At 46.6% G+C, this 25,430-nt stretch overlaps 3 protein-coding genes across 4 annotated transcripts in view; 1 reads left to right on the top strand and 2 right to left on the bottom strand.

Annotated features, from left to right (window-relative positions):
• Positions 1–3,268: 3,268 nt before the first annotated feature.
• LOC135913614 (uncharacterized) lies at positions 3,269–10,558 on the bottom strand. 2 transcript variants are annotated; one of them, XM_065446161.1, is made up of 4 exons: positions 10,180–10,558; positions 6,870–7,289; positions 4,063–4,104; positions 3,269–3,641 (listed from the first exon to the last, which is right to left on the bottom strand). In XM_065446161.1, the coding sequence occupies exons 1-4, from the start codon at positions 10,220–10,222 to the stop codon at positions 3,415–3,417; spliced, it is 732 nt and encodes a 243-aa protein (XP_065302233.1). In that variant the 5' UTR covers positions 10,223–10,558; the 3' UTR covers positions 3,269–3,414. The 2 variants fall into 2 exon arrangements, with proteins under 2 accessions (XP_065302233.1, XP_065302223.1); XM_065446151.1 differs by having other exon boundaries at positions 4,063–4,107; positions 10,180–10,544.
• Positions 10,559–17,004: 6,446 nt separating this feature from the next.
• Positions 17,005–23,669, bottom strand: LOC135913611 (uncharacterized). Its single transcript, XM_065446136.1, has 4 exons — positions 23,646–23,669; positions 20,976–21,035; positions 18,644–19,063; positions 17,005–17,308 (listed from the first exon to the last, which is right to left on the bottom strand). Exons 2-4 carry the CDS (start codon positions 21,016–21,018, stop codon positions 17,121–17,123), a joined length of 651 nt encoding a protein of 216 aa, XP_065302208.1. The 5' UTR covers positions 21,019–21,035; positions 23,646–23,669; the 3' UTR covers positions 17,005–17,120.
• Positions 23,670–24,843: 1,174 nt separating this feature from the next.
• Positions 24,844–25,430, top strand: part of LOC135913599 (E3 ubiquitin-protein ligase MARCHF2-like) — a 35,243-nt gene continuing 34,656 nt past the window's right edge. The window contains exon 1 of the mRNA XM_065446124.1: positions 24,844–24,972. Coding sequence (XP_065302196.1) covers positions 24,948–24,972 — 25 coding nt within the window. The 5' untranslated portion in view covers positions 24,844–24,947. The remainder of the gene's footprint in view (positions 24,973–25,430) is intronic.

The raw sequence follows: 25,430 nt of genomic DNA, 5'->3' as shown, positions 1-25,430 counted from the left end.
GCGCTTGCAGTGGACGACCGACCACGGGACACTTCGGAACCACCCGCGTTTGCGAGGTGTCAAGAAACGAGTGAGGCAGACTAGCTTGGATTAGACGGCGCGATGGCTGTGCCGGAGAATCGCAACACTTGTGACGCTCTGTGGTGTACGACAGGTTCTTTCGATTGATGAAAAACTACAAACAAACGATATTCTGTTCTGCAAGCGTTTTATTTTCGTTATTCAGGCATTTCCGCGTAGTCGCGAAAACCGTATAGACGAACTGGAGTATCCTCGTGCCTATGCTTGGTGAAAGCTTGTAGTTTAGCGTATACGCTGAACTACAAGCTTTCGCCAAGCAGAGGCACAAAGATAGTTCGATGGATTTGCGTTGACTTTATTCTTGCGATGCGTCGTAATAATTTTTTGCCCGCCTATACGCTGACGAGCGCAATCGAAAAAAAAAGCAGATTTGTTTACAAACCAGGTGATGCGTGCGCTATTTCATTGCTGTATCTCAAGGCACGCAGTGAGCTTGCAACGATTCCATATCGTCACAAGTTATTGTGCACGCTACCGGGCTTGCATTAGTGAGTTCTTGTTTTCTAAAATTTGGTTCTTCAGAGATAGCAAAAAAAAAAGGAATCCCTCACCGTAGGCAGTCCAACGGAGTTGGGGGAATTTCTACTGGTTTCTAAACAGCGTCTCCACCCCTCCACTCCCGCTGAACGACATTCAGGCCCTGGCCCCTGTGTGAAATGTTTTATTCTATATATGCTGCGTGGCTAGATTACTACTGTTAAATGCACGCGGCGCGAAGCACTATCTTTACATTCCTACAATTGCGTTGGCGTGCAGGCACTTGCGTCCTTTAGTGAAATCTGATGAACCTTCTGCACGGTAAGCTGCTGTCGATTCATTTTGTATTCCCAGGACATTTAAAGGCATTATATAGGAGAAGAAAAGGAATCTGTCGAAAATATGTCTTAATATTTTTCTCAGATAGATAAGTAAGAAATAAAGTTCCAGTGTCGCTCGAATGACGCAGCATTGACAAACGATAGCAAAGCATAAGACAACTGCACAATGGTTCGTAGTTTTGTCGGCCGTATGAATTGCAGTAAAGGTTCACTTACAACTTAAATCAGAAAGCAATGCGTCACGCGCGCAAAGGCAAACAAGGGCGAGATCTCGCTCGACGGCCGCGAACGCTCGCTCTCACTATACTCCGTTCCATACATAGCAGTCAACGCTGTGGAAGCTACGCAAGAAGATCGGGCAAGAAAAGTTATCACTACGCGCATTCCGTTTATGCTTCGCTGCGCGCAACCAGCATTCGCTCGCACAAGCATGCGCGTGAGGCTTCTCACAACGGGTTGCAAATGAAGAATCCGAACAGAACAACAAAAATAGAAATGATCTAAAGTCACGCATTAGCAGCCGCGTACCACACTGTTTGTTTCTAAGGATTAAAACTTGTTTCATTCAATACTGAGCCTATATAAAGAAACAGTGGCGCACAATTGTGGTCAAAGAGCATCGAACTATATCCAAGCGCGAGCGAAGCCGCGGCAAGAAGTCTCTCTAGTCTCCACCGCGTTGACTGCTGTGTGTGGAACGGGAGTATGCGATGGCGTGATGAGTGGCAGCAGCGGCGAGTAACGCCTTTGTGCTGCCTCTAACTTCAACGCTTCTCAGACATTCGAGATTACGCGACGTCCAACAATCGACGCGCGAGAAGGCAGCGCACACGATGCCACCGGCCATCGCGGCTCGACCAATATTTGCACCCGTCACCGATTACCTCCAAGACAGCACACGACATGAGCAGCCACGGCGGGCCACAGGAGGAGACGCCCGCTCACCTACCGCGATAGGACTATGAGGCGGCACGCCGTAGGGGAGAGCTCCGGATTAATTTTCACCACCTGGAGTCATTTAACGTGCGAGACTAATCTAAGTACACGAGCGTTTTTGCATTTTGTTCCCACAGAAATGTGGCCGCCAGGGTCGGGATTCAAACCCGCGTCCTCGTGCTCGGCAGCTTGACGCCACACCCACTGTGGTGGGTAAAGCGAGAAAGGAACAGCTAAAAGCTCTAGTCCTGTTGCCATGCCAATGTAGCGTGAGAGATAGGTTGGAGGCTGGTGAGCTTGTTGCCGCTTGTCACGTGTATACAAAAAAGTTTTTGCAAGCTTAGCTCGAATTAAGGGAGAACCGCGATAAGCTGCCTCACTACCTCCATTTGATTCTAAGGGCCGTCGTTTCGCTCTGTGAAAGGTGAACAACAGCGTTTCCCGACATATAAGAAGTTCAAAAGCAAGCGAAGCTTTTTAAAGCGAAATTTTCCGCATCATGGTAGTGGAGCAATTTGACGAGCTAGCGAGTATATTTGTTCCCGACACCTACAGGCTACAGAAAAGAAAACACTATTACAATGACTTCATTAAAGAATGTAATTGGTTACAGTGATCAGTTACTGCCACAATAAAGCACTTGAAAAAATACTAAAAAAGTAATCAATTACTTCTAAGTTGCTTTCCTACACACATTTATTAAGGTTGCTAAAACACAGTTAATAGAACGAGCTGGCCTAGCTCTTTCAGCGAGTCCTCTGCGGCCCCTCGCGTTCTGTTTATCTTTCCTAACAATTGCTGTGAAGATTTTCGTCGCTCATCTTTCTCCGTTTTCTCGTCAAGACATCATCAACGGCATTGAAACCTCTCTAGGTGCGCGCGCTGAAGGGAAGGACGGTGTTCTAGCGTACGAGCACCTTGCCAACGAGATGATGATTAATCGATGCCGCGACACTCGCATCTGGCTCCTCTATAAAGCGCATGAATTTCCCGGTTACTGGGTCTCGGGGAAGGAACTACCGGTAAGGCCAATGAAAAGCTGCAAAATACCGTCCATTGATGATTCCCTGGCATCAAAGTCTGCAGTGGTCATCGATATGGGGTCTAGCAGCGCCAACATCATCAGCCAACATACGGTTGAGCATTAAAAGGGAGAAATGAATAATGAGCACCCAGTTTGCCATTTTGAACGTGCACATCTACGAGGCTGCTGCGTGGCGAGGCCGCGGGCGTTCTACGGTACTTCCCGCAACATCCAAATGCTTAACGCTGCTTCTCCTGCTACAGCTTGTCTCTTCAGTATTGGTTACGTGCAATTGCTTACTGCAAAAGAGGAGGAAATAAAGAGAGAGGTTCTGCAAAGAGTAACTGAGTAACTGTAAGCGTCAGCGAGGCAAAAAGCAATTGTCGAAATGGAAAACTACCAGAAAATGTAACTAATTACAAGTAATAATTTATTGGAATTTCTCACGTAACAAATCTGAAATTCGTTCCATCTCGATGGCGTTGCAGCCAATAAAGCCGTACTTAACACGCTGTAGAACACCTTTATTTTCAACTGGACAAACTCTTCTGCGGCTCACGGCTTCAGCGTTGTAAGCGCCTTGTTGAAGATGTCCTTGAAGGTCATGGTCTCGAAGTAATCTGTGACCCAGAAGGCCAGCATGTCCCGCAGCCGCCACTGAAAATCTGGCTCCTTCGTGTCAAGTTCCTTTCTTCGCCACCTTAAGGTTGAGTTGCCAAAGACCACCTCCTTGATCTCGGTCTGGCCCGTCGTGATACTTTCGACTCGGAAATTACCGTCATCTGCAGGCAATTAATAGAAAGCACGAAGTTGTCGCATAGCTTGAGACCTGAATAACTTTTGGTGCTCACAGGAAGGAGCCTATCCAAGCGCTAGTGTGCTTATTCAAGACAAATAGGCTATACGAGTGTTAGCGGCCTTAAATGAAGTAACAGTCATCTTCGGGTGGGCACACTGATCACCTTTCCTTCTCTCTCTTTTCCCCTGCCCCACGTCTAGGGTGGCCAACCGATCTACCCCACACTTCCCCAGCTTCATCTCTTATGAGGTAATTCGAAACTTTTTGATGAAATCAGTATACGATGTTGGCGTATTTGATTGGGCCAGCTGCCCTTGGTCTAACGAACACGCAGTGAACACACTAGATGTGTATTTTTGAGTAGGAAGTCATATCTGCACAGGAGAGGCGATTAATGTACTTACCGCATGTATCCTTCAGAGCAGTGCAGGTAGATCGTGCCTCACCTGCTGCATTGTCAAAACAAAGTAGACAGATTTATCATTGTACCTAAGCACCACAAAGCCTAACGCGTCACTTTTGCTGTGCTTAACTTTATATCTGAAAACACTTATCTAAGGGCGCGAAACAACTCAAAGCGCAGGGTAGAGTCTTTGATCTGCTGGAGAGAGAGTTTTCAGTTCTTGATAGTTCAGCAAGCATTAATCACTGAATCATTAAAACTATAATAAATCATTTAGCTAAGTTATCATTTATTTATCATTTTTCCTTTTGTATAAATATTCCCCATGGCCAGAAGTAAAGGCGAACAAGTTTCTTTAACTATCCTTGCCGTGGAGTGGTGTTTCGAATTTGTAGGGTTAGTACGAGTACAACTGTGCATATTGGCCGAACACTTAAGCAATAGCATAAAACCAACAGATGTGAAAACTCACAAAAACGAAACATATTCAGTTATCTCGACAGACGGCGAGTGGTGATGTTCAGTTTAGCTGTACTTAATGGTGCTAATGAACCTAGGAAATTTTCAAAAGCAAATATCACGCGCGATGCTTGCGCTTAGGCTTCCTTGTGGAAAAAAAAAGCGTATGGAATTATTAGTATTGTTTAGTAGTAGAAGTGGTTAGTTCATTCTGTAAGGTTGTCGGCTTTTCTTTGTAATCCAAGCAGGTTCACATTGTTCACAGAACATTACGATACAGTTCATAATTTCATATTGACCATTCGTGCGTTTGACCGTTGGGGATGCTGGAAAAGGTGTGCGTGTGCGTGTGCGTGTGCGCGTGTGCGTGTGCGTGTGCGTGTGTGTGCGCGTGTGCGCGTGTGCGCGTGTGCGCGTGTGCGCGTGTGCGTGTGTGCGCGTGTGTGCGCGTGTGCGCGTGTGTGCGCGTGTGCGCGCGTGTGCGCGTGTGTGTGCGTGTGTGTGCGTGTGTGTGCGTGTGTGTGCGTGTGTGTGCGTGCGCGCGCGCGCGTGCGTGCGTGCGCGTGCGTGCGAGCGTGTGCCCTTTGGAACGGGGCGGTGGATTGCACCTCCGAGCTCTTGCTATCACATTCAGTGTCCTGCCTATGTTAAAAAGGGAATAAAGAAAAGTAAAAAAAAAACGATGAATTCCCATAACCAAAGATTTTGAGCCCCTGTTGTGAGCTGTGTTTTTGTAGGCCTCCGTTAGCTGTTTGTCGTTCCCCTGCTTTTCTTCCCCCAATCTTCCAACCGCCCCTTACTAATCTCTATTGCGGACATGTTTACTTTCCCCCTGCTCTCGCTGAATCCAATGGCTTCAAGGAGGCCAGTGGTACCTAAACCGACCGCTGGGCAGATATCCTCACATTCTAACGAAACATGCTCCATCGTTTCCCCAGCTTTGCCGCAGGAAGCACATGCTTATTCTTTCCTCTTATATCTCTCTTTATAAGTGCCTGTTCTAAGGCATCCTGCGCAAAAGCGCCGCCACCGACATTGGACCCTGAGTGTGAACCGAGTTTGCTTTTTTGACGTTGCTTCATTTTCGGCCCACTGTTTCTCCCGTATGAAAATTGCGAGTCCCCGAAAATCGGGGTAGTTGTGGGCGCATTTGATTACGGAAGGCTATAACTCGATGTCAACACGAAACAATTTTTGGAGGGATTATGTAGAAAGGCGAGAGGATGGCTGCTAGTTGCTGGCGGGCTTGTATAGCATTCCAAGCATCTATGGGCAATTCCATCATCGGCGCGGCATCCCTTAAATGCGCCAGATGCCGAGTTTCTAACAAAGAAGGAAGCTGGCTGTGCCGATGGAGTACGACCATTGTCGAAAGCGCACCATGAGACGTGTGCACGAGATGCTGTAACAGGACGGGCTTTAAGAAAGCGCAGCCGCGAGGAACTCTGCGCCTTTATCCTTAACTCACAAAGGCAGCCCACCTACACGACTTCAAGTACCTCACACAGTATCGGAGCTGTTCGGATTATAAATGTTGCTCGCTCGATCAATCAAAACACAACGTATGTCCTGAAAGGCGCGAATTTTGCCCATGATAGCTAGACTAATTGGAAAAGTGCTCGTGGCGAAAGTTAGAGGAAATTTCACTCGTTAGAAAACGTGGCCAGTGCAAGTTACATTGTAGGTTCGGTCTTTAATTTCGGAACTCCGTTATTTTTGGATGAAATTCATTCTATTTTAAGTAGTCGAGCAGTTAGGCATTCGAACTCGAAACTACTGATTAGGGACAAATTAAAGGTCAAAGCGAAATCTGTGTGTGACATGTAGGGTTTTCTTGAAAAATTGGTTGGCATCACTGCTGGTGTCACGCCTAGCATGTGACTTAAGTCGAATGAGATGATAAATAACGCGATACGCACGCCCAGCGTGGACAACTCATTTATCATTGCATTGGACAACAGGCGTAACGTACTAGGCGTGCCCGCAGGACAGCTGCCGACTAAACGACTCCCGCAAATATACACAAAACAACACGTTCGCGCGGCGGAATGCGAAAGTGTCGGTGTACTTTTAAGTAGGTCCACGTTAATTAAATAATTAACTAATTAGGTCCAGACTTTTAATTAGGTTCGCATTAAAAAACCATGGGGGATCAAAATTAATGACCGAGTCAATCAATAAGACCCCCGTCATAATGAGATGGTGGTTTTGACACGTATAACCCCCAAAAAATTAATTTTTTTTTTTTCAGCGGGAGTTCAGACATCTTCGATTAGTGCCACTCATACTAGCGGCAAAGCCTGCTTACAGGAAACAGGCAAACCGCGCGTTGGTGCGTGCCACACTCACTGGGCTCCCTCTGCAGTGTCATTCGCATGGTTCCTCCGGCCACGGTGGCCATCATGGATCCCAGCTCGACGACGGCCCGCGGATTGTCTTGCTGGTCTGCTTGCGGCAGCTTCCGGTCCTTGACTTTCACGCGCCATTGGTAGCGCAGCCAGAGGTCCGAGAAGCCGATTTCGCACGTGGCGAAGCTCGCGTTGCCCAGCTCGAACGCGCAGTCGCCGGACCGCCGGAGTCCCTTGCCCAGGCCCGAGAGGCCGCCATCGAAGAACTCGGGCCAGAACCACCACGACTGGTTCCACATGTAGAAGTCGCTGATGGGCTCCACGCATCCGTCGTTGGAGATGATGTCGCAGAGTACGCCGTCCTCAAGAACTCGATCCACTTTGTCGTTGATGAGAGGGGCCACGGGAATCACGGCCGCAACTGTGATGTACATAGTATACGTATACGGGGTGTTTCCGAGGTAAGAAACAAAGAGAGGGTGCCGAACAATAAATGAACGAGTTGGGTGCTGCGAGAATGCAACCAACACAGTATTGTTCACGGTCCTCTTGAGCAACTCCAACTATTTTTTACTGTAAGCTTACACCTATAATTACCAAAATGTAACTCATTTTTAAGGTTCAAAGTTAAATGAAATGATATGATCCAGTGGAGAGGTTGATGACAGTATTAAGAAATATCCGAATGATTTACTTCCCCGTAGATAGGTCTGATGGTTTTAATTTTTTCCCAGGCTGAAGAGACATCGCACGATATTTTTAAAAAATGTATACTACGTTACAAGGAGCCTGCGCGCAGCCTCATTTGTGCTCGCAGATACGCTGCGAACGAATAATACAGGTGACACGCAGACAGGATGCATGAATTTACCGTAAGCAATGAGGAAGGTGTATCACCAATGACACAGTCTAACTTCACTTCATGAACACGCATCTTTGTAGACGATTGCGTCATACGTATCGAGAAACATTAACAAAAGGCGACGAAATTAAATTAGTGATTTAGGAAACCTAACCGAATAGTGAAACACATGACGGACGCACATTAATGTTGGCACTTAATATCTAGTGAGGAGCAGTGGGAGGCTGCCTTGCGCAGCTCCAGGCCCGATCTTCAGGAGGCCATCCTAGAGTGGGCTGAGAGGATAAAGGAGGCCTACTTCAAGTAGTTCCTCCCCCCACTCTCTATTCCATTGCCCCCTTCTCTTTAAAGAGGTATAAACAAAGTTTTTCATCATCATCATCACGTGAGATTCGCTTCAGTTTTGAACACTGACTGGCAACCTTACAGAATATATGAGTGCAGCATTGACACAGTGCCATCGATGAAATATCTAGCTGTAATCCTTAACATCAAACTGTCATTTCGTGATCATATAAAATTTATTAGGAAAGTTATTAAAGATTTGAACTTCTTTGAAGCCGTTCATATTGGCCGCTAGAGGTACTAGACTACAGGCATACAGTTCACTATTTAGGTTATCATTAAACGACGTCAGTTATTCGGCACCCTCATTGCGCAAATAATACTATACTTTGTGGTAGTCTGTTTAGGACGAAGCAGCCAGATTTATTCAGCCTTCATATTTGCGGCACGAAAGAGTCTCCCAGCTGAAAAGATTACTTCACCTTCCAGTTATTGCCGTGCGCAGAAAGCTTGCATTGTTATAATTTTTCCACTTGCTCTAAACCAAGCATATTAGCATTCTTATCGCGAACGTTTTAGGCCGCCAGCCCGTATCTCATCACGCGTTCACCACGAACACAGGATAAAGCCTACTTTCGCCCACACAGACAAGAATCGAGAGTCGCGACTGTCATTGCCAGTAGAGGATTGGAACGCCCCACCTGCAAGCAATGTCAGACTAACCGAAAAGGATTTCATTCAGACAGTCTTAGTAAACCATTTAAGAAATGAATTTACTTTGTAAATGTGTAGCCCTATCATATTTACCCCTCTTTACGACAAGGTGAACAAGGTCGGCTGCATCGTGACTGGCGACGAGGAAGCGGCAGGACGTTCTTTATCTCATCGGCAGCGCTCGGCCAGCAGCATGCATTTTCGCCGTCATCCGACGGGAGCCGACCTTGTTCACCGAACGCACGCTTGAGAGCAGCACGATACCACTGCGCAAGCGCTCCGTCACGTGGCTTCTTTTCATATTTCACGGGCTTTCTTTTCAACCCTGAAAAAAGGACTGCGTGAGACGTATAGTAAAGGAAACAACTCGATCGGTGGTTTCTGAAGGTGCTCTACAAATGTGCGTACCATACTTGGGGTCCTCAGCCTATAATTAAAAAAACTGGGTAACTAAACGGAATCAATTAGTGAAATATGGGGAAAACAAGTAATTGCCTAAGTTGTCTATAGGCTATTGAAAATGGTATGCGTTCGGTTCAATTCACTTCCGACGCGCCTTTCATTTTTAAGTTCTGGACTGAAGTTATGTGGGGCATCCTGTATATAGGTATATACTAAGGTGTTTCAGCGAATACTTTCAAAATTTTTTAAAGCTTGCCTGTGGCAGATAGCTCAATTCTAGTTTATGAGCCGGTCTACACTACTTGCACAACAAAATGAAATCCTCAATTGAATTATTAACAAGAATTCATTAATTAACATTTAGCTAACCTTTAGTTAAAAAAACTTATTTAGTATTTTTTTATTAATTAGTCGACTTTGTATCTAAATTGTTTGTGCAGATATTGCCCGCCGCTCCCTGCCTTTCCTGTCTTCTATTTCTCTCTTTCGCTCTGTGCGCCGCTTCGAGTGGACGAGCTCATGAACTAAAATTGTGATATCTGGCACAAACAACTTTTAAAGATTTTTGAAAGCGTTCGCTGGAACACCCTTCAGTGCATAGTTCAAGGGACATCAGAGCATAATTTAAACTGCTTCTTCCTTGCTTGCTTTTGTACATGATTTGTTACACATTGCGTGCGTGAAGTAAATAGATCATTTACCCTGTTATCACGAATGTTCGCTGGTTGAGTACGAGCCTTGTCCAACCGATTTTCTAGTTTCAAAGCTGGTTAGCAAGGGAGACACGAATTACGTTATTCACTGTAGCTTGGAAATGTTGGCGACAAACCTACGTCACCGGATTCTGCACAAGGTTAAACCGCTAAATTAATGGACGATAATGACTGGTAGCGTTAAACACATCAGGTCTCTCGAGAGCGTCGAAGATGCCCCGGCGGTAGCTCTGGCCAGGAACCTCGCATGACGCAGGGAACGTATAGCACAATACTACGCACTGCTTGTCTTTTGCATATTTAAATTCGGATGAACAGTAGCACGAGTCACTCACCGGTTGTGGCTCCAGAGATCACAAGGAACAAATAAAAATTCATCGCTCTTGACGTCGCAGCAGCCGCGGCTTCAACGCATCAGGAAGCGAACAAGTACAGGTTCACAGGGGTCCCAACACCAGAGGCGTTCCGTGGAAATCTTATGACAAGTGTCGCAAGAAACGCACGTTCACACACACTTTCTTTTTCCGCGACGCGTCTAGCGAAGCTTGCGAGCACGCACTATACTAAGGGCCCGAAACCGTGAGAACTACTTGGTATCTATTGCAGACACGTGTATTTGCCATCTTAGTTATCAGGCTGACGAGCAAAGCACACACCGTTTTGGAAAGGATGTCGTTAGATCTTAACGGACCGATATCTATGGACGGCTGTAAAAAAATTAAAGTTATGACGCCTTTAAAAGTCGACTGAAGTACCAGAAGAGAGAAAACCGATTTGTATTTTTTTTTTGCGGCCCCAATTATATTCACAGGCACTCGCAGCGCCTTCGCCAAGGTATATGCAAACTGGTAGCGAAGCTTTCATAGAAGCCCACCATTTCAAGGAAATGGGGCTAGTTCTAACCATCGTCATCTACGTATCGCAGGGACAACTAACATCAAGCAAAAAATAAAATATAGAAAAGCGACGTCACAACCGGAAATGGCAGTGACGTCAAAATCTTATGCTGCTCGGTGCGAATGTTGAATTTCTTTAGTGTCGGGCATTACGGTCGCTACGACAGCAGTTATTAGATATTTTTTTGAGGCGGAGCCAACCTTGCGAGTCGCGTTAGTTGAAGCGCCAGCGTGTCCTTTAACTAGTAGGAGGGGCGTATGTGTTAATGTAGGCGCAATTAGGCTGTTATTGACGCCAATCGCTCCAGTAGCTTCCGTAGGAAGGTGAGCGGATCGGGTGGAAATAAATGACACACTCGAAGAGCTTTCAAAATCAACTTTTATTAGTCTAGAATATTGAAACTAATATAACTGACAAAACAACATGTTTCAATGGACGAAAAGTAACATGTCCAGCACACAGTCGTTCTGCGCAGCAACCTATGCGAGTCCTTTTCACAGAATCATTCGTAATTCCTTGCGACACCATGTAGTCATATCCAACAGTTATAAGAAAAGACAGCATTGCCCCTCATTTAGGAAACATTCCACTTACTAATTTTGCTCCCCGTCAGACATTCGCAGCCTGTGTTACGGAGAGTAAACGAACATAGTGCGATGGTTTCTTCGCGGGGTGTTCCGAATTTATCGTCACGACAAGACAAGCGCGTCGGATGCCGCAGCGCGAATTTGCACGATAACAAAAAATGCAGTGCGCTCGGTCAGGCAAAATTTGAAGTGAAGCGCACGCCACACATTGAACAAACACGCAAGGAAATAAAAATGAAAAGAACGTGAACGAACCCCCCCCCCCCCCCCCCCGCATGCCGCCGCGTTCAAGTGAGCAACGCCACTGCGCACATAATAGCTAGAATGTTTTGTCATAAAGGCTGGCGGTCTGTCAGATTCTGATGTAGGCTGTTGCTTCGCTGATTCCCACTGTCTCTCCAATCCTGGTGTCGCGTCAAGATAGGAGAGACAGTCTGAATTGGCGAAGAAACAGCGTACACCAGAATCTGACAGACCGCCAGCCTTTATGACAAAATATTCTAATGCATCCTGAAACATAAACAACATCCAACGAAAATACCACCCAATATTATCAAGTATAACGAGCGTCTGAGAAAAGCGTTCTCGAATGTACCGAGGCTTACCTATCGCCGCAACAGGAACTTTAAAGACATGTTAGTGCACACAAAAGTCAGCCAACATCATTTCTCCGTATTAAGAGCATGTTGTCGCCCCAGGTGCAAAACCTGCAGCATCTTCAAACTTAGGTTAAAATTGAAAGCACTGCAAATAGTTATACGCACGAAGTCAAATCAACCCGCCGTGGTTGCTCAGTGGCTATGGTGTTAGGCTGCTGAGCACGAGGCCGCGGGATCGAATCCCGGCCACGGCGGCCGCATTTCGATGGGGGCGAAATGCGAAAACACCCGTGTACTTAGATTTAGGTGCACGTTAAAGAACCCCAGGTGGTCAAAATTTCCGGAGTCCCCCACTACGGCGTGCCTCATAATCAGAAAGTGGTTTTGGCACGTAAAACCTCATATATTATTATTATTAAGTCAAATCTAGCTTTACTTGTACAAGTTCGGATGAGATTTATGTGCTTGAATGTTCTTTCTGTAAGAAACGATAGATCGGTGAAACGGGAAAATCACTGAACATCAGATTAAACGTACATCGCGCGGACACAGCTAAAGAGCTCTCAAAGCCATCGCCATGTCAACCAACCACGTAATAACATTGATGAACTTAAACTCTGCATCTTGCAGTCAAATTTCCGTTCTGAACAAGAAAGAATACACAGAATGATACCTCATCCACGAGTTCAAGACATAGCAACCAACAGGCATAAACGTTTCAAAGGGAGCTTTAGAAACTATTCCATATGCTAAATTTCAAGCTATAGACAACATTACTTAGTTTGATTGCTTAGTTTCTTCCCCCTTTCTTTCCCTTTTTATTTATTTATTTCATTCTATTTCATTATCTTTTTCCCGGGTAACGGTTTCTGCTGCTCCTTCTGTTATCTCTCTCAGAGACACAATAGCTCACGTCCATTAGCGAAACAGGTAGGTAATAGAAGGGTTCCATGCACGCCGTTGACACGCCGGCTGACACACGGCCATTGACACGTGATTGACAGATGGCCGTGTCACTGGCCTTGTGCACAGCACTCCTTTATTCTCAATTCTACACCCTCGCCGCTAACACACCTTCGCTTATTGCCGCACCCACCCGTCTTACGCCCTCTCCCCTTTAAAAGAACCCCACCTATATATACTGTCCACAAGTCAAGACAAGTCTACTTGTCGAAACGTTGGCTCCTGCTTTCACCTTGTTTACGTTTTAATCATCTTGAATTTCCATCTCCCACCTTCTTCCTATTTTCCCAGTATTATGAGTAAAAATTTGAGAGCATATTTTTTTTACAGAGGTTCTCTAGTTTCGGTGTTTGTCCCCCCCCCCCCCTCACCTAGTCTCGCTTCAATCGTGCACCCCTAACTGATATCCTTAGCGATAGGTCTTGGCACGCTTTTCGTAGCAAGCTTCGCGACCTATTTAGATGGACCTTGCCATCGCGATGTCTTCCACCGCCGTGCTCATGGTATGAACGCGCTTGAGAGAGGGAGAGAAAGGGAAGAGAAGGCAGGGAGGTTAACCCGACTGAGTCCAGTTTGCTACCCTACACGTGGGGAGGGTAATGGGGAGTGAGAGAGAAAGAAACGTGCTTGAGCTCGGGGAGAGCCAGGCTTCTAGAGACGCTCAGCGAGTTTGGCTGCAAAAGCGACGAAGCCAAGCGCACGCACCATCGCGCTACGCTCAATCGGCCCTTCCGGAGCCGGCGCTGCAGCGTTCTGGCTTCCGCTGCTGGTACGAGCACTGTGCGCACGTATCACCGTTCCTGCAAGGCAGGAGTGCCATCCTGCACAGCGTTTTTCACTACATTACCTAGAGGGACATCCGACGCTGCTGCGATGTATGCATAGAAATGCCGGTATATGATGACTTCGGGTTGGCATCGCTCTCGGAGAGCCAGGACACCTTGAAGACGCACCTGGCTAGCACTGATCCGTGTGTCACAATGAATAATTTCCTACCAAAGCAGCACGCAAAGATCTGTTTCAACTTCATTATTACACGAGAACGCGTTTTGTTTAAATACGAGGACTTTTGATTGGATCACGGATGTACGATTATATACGAAACGTAAAAACAAATATCAGCGGGCGTCTAAAGTTGGACAGACAATATTTGCGCTCCCTTTGGAACAGTTTATCGTCTGTTATTGCGTCTCTTCGCTGAATTATGCATTGTGGGTGAGCAAACTTTGTTGAAAAAATGTAGCATGGTTGCATGAAAACCTTTTATGAAGAATTAATGCACAGCCAGTCGCCTACGAGAAGACGCACCGCTTTCTAGGGGTAATAATCGACCGAGACCTTTCCTGGAGTCCTCATATCTCCTACCTAAAAAGGAAATTAGTCATGATAACCCACGTGCTCAGATTTCTTGCGGGAAAGTCATGGGGTGCGTCTGTGAGTGCGATGCTCCAACTCTACAACGCACTGTTCCTCGGTCTCCTGCGCTATAGCTTACCTGTACTGGGAGGGACCGGTAAGACCAACCTCCGTGCCCTCCAATCTGTACAAGCTCAAGCTCTGCGAATTTGCCTTGGTCTTCCCAGATGTGCGTCCACGGCAGCAACAATAGCCATCGCGCATGACCACCCCATCAACACGTATCTTCAAGTCGACACTTTAAGGATGCATATCAGGCACTTCGCCCGACTTCCATCGCATCATCTCGCCTCCCTTCCTGCCGCTCGACCTCGTTCAGCGTTTAGCAAGATTATTGCCGCCAACCATGGAACTTTACCGTCAAACTTCACGCCTGCAGCACGACAATCTCAACCGCTGTGGTGCCTCCATTCACTCCAGGCTCTTCTTGTTATTCCCGGTATCAAAAGGAAACCAGAGATGTCGCATCCACGTCGCATCCATGTCGCAAACAGAGGACGCATCCACGTTTACACAGACGGTTCTGTATCCTATAATAGTTCAGCTGGAGCAGTGGTGATTCCCACAGAGTGCGTCACCCTCAAGTTCAAGACATCTCACATTACATCATCGACAGCTGCAGAACTCGCAGCTATCCGTGCTGCTCTGGAGTTTATTGTTCAGAAATCATCACATTCATGGTCCATCTTAAGTGACTCAAAGGCAGCTCTTCAGTGTCTGATGTCCCCTTTCAACCATGGACCAAATAAGCAACTAGTAGCAGACATCCGACTACTCCACCATGACGCAATCAACAAGAGACACAACATCATCTACCAGTGGATACCGGGTCACTGTGGAATTTCAGGAAATGACAGTGCGGATGACGCTGCCCGGCCGGCTCATGATGGCGCCCAGATTATACCCATACCGCTGTCAAGGACAGATGCAGCCACAAGTCTTCGCTCCCTCACCCGCGAGCTTACACAGAATCTGTGGAACACCAGTGAATTCACGAACGCACGTCTCCACAAATTGGATCCACGTCTGCAACTCCGCCTACCACCAGGGTTGCCACGAGTGGAAGCAACACTTCTGTGCCGCCTGTGGCTCGGCGTGGCATTCACGAACTCATATTCATTCCGCATTGGAATGGCCGACAGCCCTACTTGTGACACCTGCGGCTGCGAGGAGACGATTGAACACCTCCTTTGTGACTGTCCCCGTTACGCAGTGCGAAGAACAGTGCTCGTGACCGCTCTCGCAAAACTGGACAATCGCCCCTTTACAGAGGAAAAAGCTCTAGGACATTGGTCCAGACGGGCTTCGGCACTCAAGGCCTTAAGGGCTTTTATGAAGTTTTTAAGGACGTGCGAACTGTGCGACCGCCTTTGAACGTTGTAGAGCGTAGTTTCACGTTACTGTGCGAATTTTCTTTTTTTTCCCTCTTCTTCTTCTTTCTCCTTTCATTCCCTTTACCCCTTTCCCCAGCACAGGGTAGCCAGCCGGTACTTACACTGGCTAACCTCCCTGTCTTTCCTCTCCTTTGTCTCCTCCCTCCCTTTATGAAGATTTTAATTTAAGAACGCATTATTTGTGTATAGCCATATCCACGTTTTAGACGAAGCCTCGTAATACGCCAGCCGACACAAGCCTCGCACACTTATACCGTCATCCCCATGACGGCACAGCGCTCGTTAGAAAACTCCGATAGACGGCGGTGCGAGATTTCCCTCTATAAGATAGTGAAACTGCTATTCTAAACGCTGACAAATTATGCCATATGGTTGATTTCGCCAACATGTCAGCCTCTGTGCGGTCTCTTCGACTGGCTAAAAATGCCGCCATTACACAATTTGACAATATGGTGGAATTCGACAATGTACAGGATAGTACGTGCTCCAGCTGTGCTCATACCAGACGGTGGTGCACACACTGGTCTGAGAAGAACGAACAGTAAACGTCAAGCCAAATTTATGTAACATTTTTTTTGTTGACCGGCACTGAAAAACGCCGAAGATTTTCCCTCGTTCTCACCTCGTGCACCTTCGATGTGCGAAGCCGGTTACGCCGGTGTTCTCCATCGCACCAACGTTGCGACAAGCCTGGTATCTGCCAGGGCGCTCACACTGCGGCATCGCATTATCACCTCGGCGTGTTAGCACACCGTGCGAGTCACTCTGGCTCAACTCTATGCCTCGCAGTCGTTTTCTGTGCTTCGCCCTTCGGGCTGAAGAGCCAGTTTTCTTATTGTGTCTTAATTTCTTGCACATGATTGTAGTACACGTACACGTGCGGGATCGATTACTAGCTGCGGAACAACAGTGCAGTTGGAATGGACCGTTGCAACGTGCGCCGAAAACAGGCGCGGGCCTTCTCATTCTACTGTGTCAAAACGAGGACATAGTTGGCGAAATATCGAGATTGGAGCGGTGTACGTACATACCCGTCAGTGCATCCGACATGTACACCCGTGAGCAAAAGTATACGGACCAGGGATCGCGCGATAAAACTTATTTTCTGCTCTGTCAGTTGATGAAACTCGAAATTCGAGACTGCAGTCCAAACTTGGTATTACGAATTTTCTAGTGCACGCATCAGTTTCCATTTATGCATGTTAATTACGAAGAAATTCTTTTTTTCGGCGACCCTCTGGTCCGTATACTTTTGCTCACGGGTGTACGTCATTGAATATATAGGTACTCCATGGCATCCAAGGTACTTGGAACGTAAGAAATTTATTCGGTTATGTTATCGGGTTTTGTGGGCAACAAAGTAGAAGGACAAAAAAATCCACGATTTAGGGCTCCAAGGACACGACCGCCTTGTTAAAAATCATGAAATCATGTCCTTGAAGTACTTGTAGAGCACGTACTCAAGCAGTTCCCGGAGCCTACTCTGAAACACCGCATCGTTCGTGTCCACTTGTTTTCCTTCCCAGGTGACGGTGGCGTTGCTGAAGGCCAAGTTCTTGATCTCAAACTTGCCCAAGTCGATCTCTTTAGCAAGGAAGTGGTTGTTTTCTGTGAAGAAAAGAAGAGCAAGGAGGTGTTGCCGCAATGTTTTAGCATTCAGAGAATGCTGCATTCAAAGGGGTGCAAAAAAAAGCTGAAGCATGCAAGTGATGCAACATACATACAACATACGACCTAAATATGCCCACCCCTCATGTAAAACCCCTAATGGGGTATTTGAGGTAAGAATAAAATAAACAAATAAATATGCTTTCAAGAGTGATTATTTGGGGAATGTGCATTTATATCGAAATACCGAAGAAACAGCGCAGATAAGAGGACTAACGGAAGACAACACGGGCCCTGACAATCAACTCATAGTTTGGTTACCTCCCACATACCCGAATCCCGCGCCGCTGCACACAATGTACCCCGAACGGTTCCCAAGTCCGGACTGCCCTCTGTGTGGTAGTTATGTGGACTTCGAGCATGTTGTGTGGGGCTGCGCCTCTGCCGGTCCCTCTTTCACCCAAGAGGAAATTATGAAGCCCATTAGGGCCCAGGACCAGACCTCTGAAATCCTGGCAGTCTAGAGGGCTCGCGAGAGGGCCGTCAGGTTTCACCTGACGGTCCCCAAGTGAGCCTAGCCAGGTGACGTTGAGTTTGCTCGCGTCTATTGTAGACCAAATAAAGTTGTTTCACTCCCTCACTCAACCCCTCCCCCCCGCCCCTATTTCACCACTGCTTTCGTTTTGTTTTGATACCACGGATAGATGCTGAAAATAGGGTCTCCAGGGCCCCGTCAAAGTAACCATCTCACGCTTATTCTAGTAAAAAAGATTTTTAACGGCCTAAACAGAGGAATAAACATCTAAAAGAATTTCGTGTATTGATATGTTGATGCTGCATGCAGAATTTTCCTGTGGTCTGAGTTCCCCGCGTGCGATCTCCAACAGCTTAAACCCCCTCAGGACCTCAATAAAGTTCTTGACTGGCTGGGTGGGGGTGGCTGTCATCTTGTAACAGGATAATTTATAGTGGCAGTGTAAATGCTTGTAGTGACCGTTTCCTTGAGGGGTAGGCGTCGCCTTCAGTTGTTGAAAACTACAGCATGGATTTGTCACAGGGTTACTGCTCCAGTGTAGGCATACGCGCTCCACGCATCGAGAAACGTGCCATCGTAGCCGAGAGCTGAGGTACTCCATAAGCGTTCGTCCACGTAAACGCCAGAGAATATGGACACATGTTGCAACGCCACTACAACTACATGTATAGGTCCTCCACTACTTCGGAAGCATGTGCTACCTTATGTCGGTTGAGGACCTCGCGTGCCTGACGCAAACATAGCTGTGCAAGAGTTCTGTGCACCACGAAACGTAGGACCATCGGAAGTGGAACACTCACCAGGATCTTTCTCCAGCGTCATCCGAATCGGTCCTCCGACCATGGTAGCCGTCATGGTCCCTGCGTTGATCAAGAGCAGCGGATTGCTCTGCTGGCGGTGCTCGTCCAGTCTCGGGTCCTTGACTCCCACGCGCCAATGGTAGCGTAGCCTGAGCACCACGTGGCTCACGTCACACGTGGCGACTGCCGCGTCACCGATATCCAAGGCGCAGCCGCCGAACTGCCGCAGTTCCTTGCCTAGGCCTATGATGCGGCCGGCGTGGAACTCTGGCCAGAACCACCACGACGAGTTCCATATGTAGAAGTTCCTCGTGAACTCAACGGTGGCGGCGTTCGTGATGACGTCGCACATTACGCCGTCCTGGAGCGCACAGTCCCCATTTCCGCCGACGGACAGTGCAGCCGGAATGACGGAGATCACTGCGCCGCGCAACGTACATATATACACAATCGCCGCAAATTAAAGCCTTCTGGCGCGCATGAATAGCCAATTGTCAAGGGTACTTGTAAGTATTGTAGGAGTCACCCAAACTGTCCGTGCACGCTGAACAAAATGAGAATATACATATATATATACATATATATACACATATATATACATATACATATATATATACATATATACATATATATACATATATATATATATATATACATACATATACATATATATATACATACATATACATATATATATACATTCATACATATATACACATATACACACATATACACACATATACACACATATATATATATATATATATATATATATATATATATATATATATATATATATAGTCATATCATAAGAAGCCAACAAACACTGACACCAAGGACAACGTAGGGGAAATTACTTGTGCTTAATAAACGAAATAAAGAAATGATAAATTAATGGAAATGAAAGTGGATGTGGAAAACAACTTGCCGCAGGTGGGGAACGATCCCACAACCTTCGCATTTCGCGTGCGATGCTCTACCAATTGAGCTACCGCGGCGCCGTTTCCCCATCCACTTTCTTGGGTATTTATGCTTCCTAGTAGAACCCTGGGAGTGTCAGCCAGCGCCACCACTCACAGACCTTGACGGCGGACGTGGAACGTCCTTTCTGTCGCAGACGTCACGAGCACGTGATCTTTTTGGGTGAAGGCGACTGGCCAATAAACCCATACGTGCTACCTGAAGGCATCAATGTTGCCGGATTCGAGACCCTCGTTGTTTAATAAACGAGGAGAAAGGGGATTCACCGAGTGGCTCGTTTTTTTATTAGTCATATCATAAGAAGCCAACAAACACTGACAGGAAGGACAACATAGGGGAAAATTACTTGTGCTTAATAAATAAAGTGAGGAAACGATAAATTTATGAAAATGAAAGTGTATGAAAAAACTATATATAAGGTTATTCAAATTGTGAGACAAACTAGGTCAGCACAGAAGCTGAGGCTACAGAGTGCTGCATCACAAGCGAAAGTAGCCACAGAGAGGTATACACGGAACGAGCGGTCCCCCAGTTTGCGCTATCAGCGAAACCAAACTAAGCCAGGTATCGGGCTGCGATTTTTAGCCACATCGGAACGGAAGCCGAGATTCGTCCAGCCACTGCGTTATAAGGGCTAGTCGCCAAGTGTGCGCGCTAAGGAGTCGAAAATGATTTATAGAAGCGTCTTGTGCATTCGGATGTTTGTGAGCGTCAATGAGTGTTTCAGCCATCGCAAGGCGTGAGAAGAAACGCCGGAAGGGTGGGAAGTGTTCACGTGTTTTATGCCGATTATTATTATTATTATTATTATTATTATTATTATTATTATTATTATTATTTGTTTTGCACACATATACACATATACACAGTTAACAGGAAAGGGGAAGCGAGGAGCAGGCTGGCAACTGCCACCGAAAGGGGCACAACGCCTGCCTACTCTTCTGAAGGGAGGCGACAGCAACGCAGAAATGGAAGATAGGAAGGAGGGGAGTAAGAGCAAAAGGAAAGGAGAGCAACAGGACAAATCTAAAGACCAAAGTGCCGACGCCTTTATACTCTGTTCCATGCACAGGAGTCAACGCTATGGAAGGTACGCAAGAAGTTCGGTGAAGAAAAGTTATTGCTTCACGTGGTCCGTCTACCCTTCGCTGGGCGGAACGTTCCGTCCAGGCATCGCTGTGCGCAACAGCGTTAGCTCGCTCGATCATGCACGGGAACTAGGTAGCATTTAGTCAGATAGAACACGGTAAACATCTGGATGCTTCGACGGAACGTTGCTCGCCTCGCGCCGACAAGGCACGTCACATGAAGTGCTTGCTGAGCACCTTTATAGGGTAGAGTAGTTGCTCACCAGTGGCCGCTGCGGCGACGAGTAGGAGCCAGCGAAACGCCATTGTTGTTGGCGTCAAACCTGCCGGAGAAGATGCGTGTCAATAAGTGAACATGGATGCCATTTCAGGTATGTCGGTCACGCCAGATTTGTTAGGCGATAACTGTGTTTTAACTCTTAACTGTTTTAAATCTGTTGATCAATTTGATCAACAGATTTTTTTTTACGCGTTGTTAAACAGTACAGGAAGAATTCTACTAGCAACATCAGTCTTGAATGACGACTGAACTTAACTATTTCTGAGATTTGACAATTTTCGGCAGATTGGTGAATCTGCAAAAATAAAACTTCGACTGGAGGTACCGTCGAAACTAGCCTCCAGTGCTCCTTGCACTTCAACGAAAAGACGCAATATTTCCGCTTTGATAGACTCGGCAACATAATTTTAAATGACAGTAGCACTGAAGACAAGCTTCTAGCGGGTTGTCAATTTTCTGGTCCCACACAGACTGTTTTATCGATGTCTTGAGCGACGGTTCATACACGTGAGTACGTGTTATTTTGATAATTGGTTTCGCTTAATATCAAGAACAACCTTATTTTCCCTCAGGTGTGTTGCTGTTATCCACCAATCCTTCAATCGCGTATGTGCAAACTGAAACTGTCACGAGCAAGCTTTCCAGTCATGTGGGGTTTTCACTCTCACAGAAACACGCAGTCGATTTCAGACCAGCCATCGACCGAAGCTTGAATAGCTGCGTAATTTCACATTTTGGGCACTGTCTGGGTGAGCGCCCTTATTTGTTACTGTACGATATCATGCAACTCTCTGCATTACTGTACAGCAATGTACAGGAACTGAACACAACATGTGGAAGCTCCAGTGCCAGTTGAACGCACACTAGACTACCATGCTTGCACAGTAAAGCTGATAGAACGCAATAATAAAGTATGGCGACGCTTCTACATGCTCCCTGGTATGACAACCATTGCGTCACGAGCCGAAAGAATGCACTAAAAGACGAACCAGGCCCCTGCTGCTGTGAGTGAAAACAAAAAATTTTCCCTGTACAAAAAGAACTTGTTTTCGCACTGCGAAGTTACGGCTTTCCCACATAGCATGCGCTTCCCTATGGCTAGTATCAACGCCAACAAACCTTCATGTTCTTGGGGGATCGGACTTACAAAATTTGGGAGCTAGGAAGCAGGTGTGTATTTTATATATTTTATATTTCTTTTTACTCTCTGCACCTATATTAAACTAGAAAATTATTACTTTCATTCGTGCTTTTTGAGGTGCTTCTTTGAAATTACTCAACAATTCTAAAAAATTTGCCTGAGCAATCATACTACTATTCAAAACACCAGTGATCAGGCTAGAATTTTCTGTATCGCAGTATACGTTGCAACTACTACGTCTTGAAGCGAAATAACTCACTGGAAGCATTTTCGTCATGAAAAAAAAAAGCAAGAAAGCTGCTCATTTTGCAGGCAAAACACTTTTTACTCGAGAGGTACGCGCTCCGCTGCAAAGCTCGTGCCGGACCCGGCGGTGATAATATCAGTTGACATGTCGAGATGGTGTGGTCGGCAGCTCAGCGTTCTTTCTTTTATTATTAAATTCTGGGGGGTTTGTAGGTTTGCAGGTACGTTGTAGTGGGTGGACTCTGGACTAATTTTGACCCCCAGGGGATCTTTAACGTGCCTCCAATGCATGGGAAACGGGCGTCTTTGCATTTAGCCCCCACCGAAACGCGGCCGCCGCGACCGAGATTTGATCCCTCAACCTCGCGCTTAATTAACAGTGCAACACCATAACCGCTCAGCCACCGCGGCGGGCGCAGCTCCGCGTGGTCAACGCAAAATCTGGAAAGCGGACTGTCATATAACGCCGTGTACGCGAGCCAAAACAGTGACCTTGTCCTTCGTGTAAATCTATCGATCAGAATACCCAGGGGGGACACCGTGTCACTGCAGCGTGTTATGTCTGTCGCATTTCCCAAGGCAGAATCGGATGCTTCGGGGCAAATGAACAATGACGTTGCAACACCTATGCGGAAATTCCTGGAGAAGGCACGTCAATCTTAGAAAAAAAACGAAAAATAAAACTTTCCTCGAGTAACGAAAACTGTGGAAAATAAAAGGCAGGGGAAAAAGCGGGTTACTCATCACCATGCCTGTAACCCTACTGATTTCAGGCCAGTGGCCGACAAATATTTTGTAACTGGCAATCGCCTATGTATATGTGTTCCATCTTAAGTGAATCGGAGCCAAGCACGTATAGGACCATGCAAGTACAGGCTAGTGCCGAAGCTCGTTGCCAAATTTGTATCATTTCGGTTGCTCTCTTTCGAAGGGAACGCACGTGTGTGTTCCTGCCGTAAACAGGCAATGCGTGAAGGCAACTTACAAAGCAAAGAACATTTAATAGGCTTTGTCAGTTTCAACAGCGCGACAACTCATGCAGAAGTTGGGTCGCTGCAGTGAAAAAATAATATCTCCACGTCAGCAATGCAGAATCAAGACGGTGCCGGTCTTAAGTTCAGTGGGCGTGCGGCCCTTTACATCATCTGCCACAGCCGTTAGTAATAAATTCGCTGCTGCGCGGGCGTGATGCAAGTCAAGCTGCAATTGAGCAAGCCAACGCGTCTGTTTTTTGCCTGGTATTAGAGGAGAAACTGAGCTTCGAACCGGCTTCGCTGTGCTCTGTTGCTTTTCTCGCCCTGTGCGGAGTGCTCCTCTTCCAGCGCGGTTTCACGAAGCGTACTGAAGTGTAAGATCGTCAGGCACCTATGTGCCCACGCATCGCGCAATGTAGCTGGTGTCCCTAAATGATCGGACGGCTGGACTTACCTTGCAGTCCAAAGCGCTCTGTGCTCGGGGACAGCTGGCCTGTGTTGTGCCACTCACAGTATATTTTGACGAAAGTGAGCGCCACATATGTCGCACATGCGCAGATGACGCTGATAGACGGCAACCATCATCTAGTCAATGCGTTTTTTTTAGTGATCGCGACGATAGCCTCTGGCTATACGCTTCCAAGTGGATTACCTTTATCTCTGTCAGCGTAAACGAGCAAGGCATGTCGTATAACATTACGCATCCGTGGAAATTGACTTGAACCGCTTGAAGTGACGTTGCACGGGACTAGGAACGAATGCGCAAAGCGTGCTCAAATAAGCGAGCCTTGACAAGAAATGCTGGCTCTCGCGTAATTGAGAGTAGATGCAAGCATGACATGGCTACCGGCAAACCAGATTGGTGGGAGATGATACTGGCCGCAATCTTAAATGTGCGTGTTCGCAGCGGCACCCCCCACCACACCGTACCACACCACACCACACCATATTGTGCACTAGTCCATATGGACGCAACAGTTTCCTATCACAGACAAAACCTCATTGCAAGTCTCGTTTCAGCCAAACAGCCATCCGCGGCTCGCCGGACCCGTCGCGTAACTCATGGACCACTGGCGTTAAAAGAAAGCGCAGGCAACCCTGTCTCAGCGCCAAAAGATGATAATCACGTGTATAGTGCCCTATATCTGCCTTTTGAACGTCGCCATTGGAAATGACAAATAAAACTTAAGCGCACTTGAAGTTCCAGTTTGAGTGATATTGTGAACAAATATTAGGAAGAAAACGAAAGCAATATTTTTTGTAGCTCTTTTTGGCAGTAACTAGCGTGTTTAATGCGGTCCTGTACGATCAGTTGGGGACCAAAGGCTGCGTTTTCTTACGTTTTGACTGGTTGCCCGGATGATCTTTGGTTCTCGCTACGAAGCCCGGATGTTTTCGTTCCACCAGATGATCTTGTTTGGCCCTCGCCACGATACCACAGTTGTAAGCGTGCCTACGGGTGAATAAGTTTCCTTGTCAGCCACGAAGCCCGGATGTTTTCGTTCCATTCCCGTCTTGAGTGCCCGGGTAACGGCTCAGGATTTTGGCTCAAGGTCTCTCGAAGGTCGCCGACAACGGGATCTAAAAGCTTGTGATGCTTAATACTACCGCAAGAGAAGGTATTATCCACGTGCGTTTATATTATGTTTTCATCGTGCGCATTGGTAGGGCCGCTTTGTTATCGATTTTCGTGCTGCGACACACTAGCAGATATATACGGGGTGATCGTTTTTAAGCTTTGTACAATTCTTAAAGATCGCTTGTTGCAGATTCCATAATTTTAGTCCTGGAGCTGGATCGTTCAGAGAGGTGGACATAACTTGCGCGAAAAATCGATATTAATAATCAAACGTTTAACAAACGTTTAATAATGAAATTTTAATTAATTGCATTACGTCACTTATCGCAATGTATTCATCGTAGCTTGTGAGTTTGGCAGGCGTATCCAATTGGAATGAATTTCCGGAACCACAACAATTTAGATATACGCGCCATCAAATTCGCCTTAAAAATGCACTGTTTGTCCACTTACTTCTTTAACAAAACGGTCTTTCATGCGTTGAAACAAAAAAAGTAA

Source organism: Dermacentor albipictus, chromosome 1 (genome assembly GCF_038994185.2).
Source record: "Dermacentor albipictus isolate Rhodes 1998 colony chromosome 1, USDA_Dalb.pri_finalv2, whole genome shotgun sequence".
In the NCBI taxonomy this organism is placed as follows: Eukaryota; Metazoa; Arthropoda; class Arachnida; order Ixodida; family Ixodidae; genus Dermacentor; species Dermacentor albipictus.
The sequence above is the reverse complement of the archived record's forward strand: the minus strand, read 5'-3'. Positions and strand labels throughout refer to the sequence as shown.

Bases quoted from the DNA above. Each gene is read 5' to 3' on its own strand.
- LOC135913614 (XM_065446151.1), bottom strand. From the start codon at position 10,222: ATGAATTTTTATTTGTTCCTTGTGATCTCTGGAGCCACAACCG. The intron at 7,290-10,179 runs GTGAGTGACTCG...TGTACATCACAG, and splicing joins GATCTCTGGAGCCACAACCG to TTGCGGCCGTGATTCCCGTG. The intron at 3,642-4,062 runs GTAAGTACATTA...AATTGCCTGCAG, and splicing joins TGCTCTGAAGGATACATGCG to ATGACGGTAATTTCCGAGTC.
- LOC135913611 (XM_065446136.1), bottom strand. From the start codon at position 21,018: ATGGCGTTTCGCTGGCTCCTACTCGTCGCCGCAGCGGCCACTG. The intron at 19,064-20,975 runs GTGAGCAACTAC...TGCGCGGCGCAG, and splicing joins CGTCGCCGCAGCGGCCACTG to TGATCTCCGTCATTCCGGCT. The intron at 17,309-18,643 runs GTGAGTGTTCCA...TTTTCTTCACAG, and splicing joins GACGCTGGAGAAAGATCCTG to AAAACAACCACTTCCTTGCT.